Source organism: Microtus ochrogaster, chromosome 5 (genome assembly GCF_000317375.1).
Source record: "Microtus ochrogaster isolate Prairie Vole_2 chromosome 5, MicOch1.0, whole genome shotgun sequence".
Lineage (NCBI taxonomy): Eukaryota > Metazoa > Chordata > Mammalia > Rodentia > Cricetidae > Microtus > Microtus ochrogaster.
In genome coordinates, this window is record NC_022012.1 from 78,957,074 (window position 1) to 78,960,187 (window position 3,114).

Consider the following 3,114-nt stretch of genomic DNA (forward strand, 5'->3'; position numbering starts at 1 on the left):
CTGCTCCACCAGGGTCAGGGGGTCACTTGGACAAACAGACAATCCCCAACTGTTCCACCAGGTCACAGGGTCACTCTGGCAGATAGGCAATCCCCAACTGCTCCACCAGGGTCACAGGGTCACTTGGGCAGATAGGCAATCCCCAGCTGCACCACCAGGGTCACAGGGTCACTGGGTCACGGGGTCACTTGGGCAGATAGGCAATCCCCAGCTGCTCCACTGAGACAACACCCAGTTTTCTTTTACAGCTTTAATCTTCCTTTAACACTTGCTTTTTATTTACTCCCAAAATTTAGGTTTAACGCAGTAGTGAAATAGTATGTTTTGCCTACCAAATTAGCAAAGATTTGTTTAAAAGGATGATATTCAGATAAATAGAAAGGTAATTATCAATATATACAAAATTTTAAATAAATTTGCATATCCTGCAATTCAACAATTCAAAACGTAGGGAATAATCTTTATTAAGACTTATTTTATTTTTTCTATGTGATTATGTGGGGAGGGGCACGTGCCTACAGTGCCCTCTTAGGCCACCAAATCCCCTGGAGCTGGAGTTACAGTTGTGAGCCAACCAACTTGGGTGCCAGGAACTGAACTTAGGTCATATGGAAGAGCAGCAAGTGCTCTGAACGGCTGAGCCATTCCTCCAGTCCTCCAGGGACTGATCTGGGCAATTATAAAATATGTAAAAATATTTATAAACATACTAGTAAAAATCTAAATAACTTAAGCACCCCCTATCAAAAGCTGTTTTGTTAAGCTAAATTTAAATAAATGGAATTCTGTGCGTCAATAAAAATTACACTACAAAACTATTTAGGCAGGAACAGCCCTCCACATGCATTACATAAGAAAGCTCAGGTCCAGGCAGAGCTCAGGGGGCCTGCATGTCACTTTACAGCTGAGGAACAGACGGGAAGGGGTAAACACCGAAATGTTCACGGAGGCTCCACAGCTGGGTTATTCTGCAGGTTCTCGCTTTTCCCTAAGAAACTGACACATACTTGGCACAGGCATTTGGCACGTGCCAGATGAATATTTTAAATACACTGACACTTTCTTTAAAGCAATGTTTTTTTACAAGCTAGGGTTATAAAAGTGGGTCAGTAGCTAAGAGCACTTACTGCTCTTGTGGACCCAAGTTCAGACCGCAGCACCCACACCAGTGGCCCACAACTGCCTGTAACTCCAGGTCCAGCGGATCTGTCACCCTTATCTGGCCTCCATGGTTAACAGCCCTAGTGTACTTATCTCCCCCGACAGGTATAGATATATGCACATAATTTTAAAGAAGTTTAAAAAAACAAAACAACCTTAAATCTCTATGGGGCCAGCCTAGTCTACATAAATCCAACAGTGGCCAGGGCTACATATCCCAAAGTAAAGAAATAAAAACATTGGTAAGTATAAAAGTTGATCACTTCACTCCAAGTCCTTATTAAAACATTTGCATGGGCAGTTTTTATGCATCCATTATGATATTAGTAGGATACTCCTGTTGCCTCTTCTCCCTCAGCATGAGTCAATCCACAGTCATCAGGGCAGGCCGAGGAATCAGATCATAGTGTAGCCCAGCTGCCTTGAAACAGGAGGGCAGCTCCCAATCCCCACATGACAGCTCACAACTGCTCTGGCTCTTGGGGGATCTGGCGCCCTCCTCTGACCTCCACAGGTACCTACACTCACATGCACAAACCAGTACCCAGACATACATATTTAAAAATAAAACTTCAAAATATTTAAAGAACGATGTCCCTTATAGAAACCTGTCAGAACCTTTGTTGGTGTTTTCTGATGCCGTCTTCAGTATGTTCAGAATGTCCAGGTTGTCACCAATTCTCGCATAGTAAGAACTGTCATGGCCAAGGGCATCCAGCAATGTCACATCAGCACCATTTTTAACCAGGACTTCTACAGCATCTCTGCAGCCATATTCACAACCCAGCATGAGAGCCGTCCTGAAAACAGATAGGAAAGTCAAAAGCTTGTGGGAATTGCATAGAATATTCCTGAAGTACCCTGCTAGGAAAAAGGGCAGCTCCAACCTCAAGAAGTTGTATTTCACATGGACTCAGATACTTTATCTTTTTGTATTTTGACTCATCACATTTCTAAAACAAAAATCCTGTTGCTTTCTGTTCAGCAGTAGAAAGAAAATTCTAACCTCTTTTTGCTACTGTTGGTCAGCCTCGAACTCACTGTGTAGTGAAGGATCCCACTGATCCTGCTGCCTCCACCCCAGTGCTGGGCTTACAAGCATGCACACCACACCTGCCCTTCCATCACTAATGCACTTTAACTATGCCAGCTACTACATTAACCTAGTTTATTCCAGCTCTTCAATGTCCTACAAATAATGACTGTAAAAATCTTCCCAAACTACAGCTGTGGCCCAATCTGCTCAAAACCCAAATGTTTGCATGCTTCTGGTGAAGTGACCCATGTCACACAAACTCCCCTGCAAATTCTACCCCCAGCGGAGGAAAACAGATTCTTTTCTTGATGTCTTGTTTAAGGAAGCCCTGTGGGGACACAGATAGGGTGCTTGCCTAGCATGCACAAGGCCCTGAGTTTGATCCCCAGTACCTGTAGGTAGGGTTGTACATGCCTGTGATCCCAGCACTCAGGAGATGAGGGCCTGAGGACCAAAAGACCAAGGTCATCCTCAGCTCCATGACAAGTGTGAGGCCAGCCTGGGATATATGAGACCCAGTCTTAAGTAAGTAAATAAATAAGACAAAGATGCTAGGATGGAAGATTATTGCTTCCTCCCATGCAGGCCTTCCAGAAGCACACTCCACTGATCACGGACCTCTTTCTCCTCTGTATCCACTATCAGCACATGAACATCACAGACTGTACCCACAAGGGACAGTCATGAGTTAACTAAGTTCTCAGGGAGAAGCAGTAGGATCCTAGACACCATCTCGTCAAATCTACGCTTAACACTGAGGGAACTGACACTTGAAGTACTGACTGACCCTACATCCACCCTCTATCTAATAAAGTGACTGATCCTATATCTACTAATGTGACCTAGCCTACATCTACTAAAGCAACTGATCCTACACCTATAATGAAAGGACTAACCTTATATCCTCTAAAGTGACT

General features: G+C 44.0%; 1 protein-coding gene across 2 annotated transcripts in view; it reads right to left on the minus strand.

Annotated features, from left to right (window-relative positions):
- Uaca (uveal autoantigen with coiled-coil domains and ankyrin repeats) overlaps nt 1–3,114 on the minus strand; it is an 87,954-nt gene that overhangs the window by 24,101 nt on the left and 60,739 nt on the right. For both annotated transcript variants that reach the window (XM_026779477.1, XM_026779478.1), the window contains exon 8: nt 1,780–1,961. In XM_026779477.1, the coding sequence (XP_026635278.1) occupies nt 1,780–1,961 (182 nt within the window). The remainder of the gene's footprint in view (nt 1–1,779; nt 1,962–3,114) is intronic.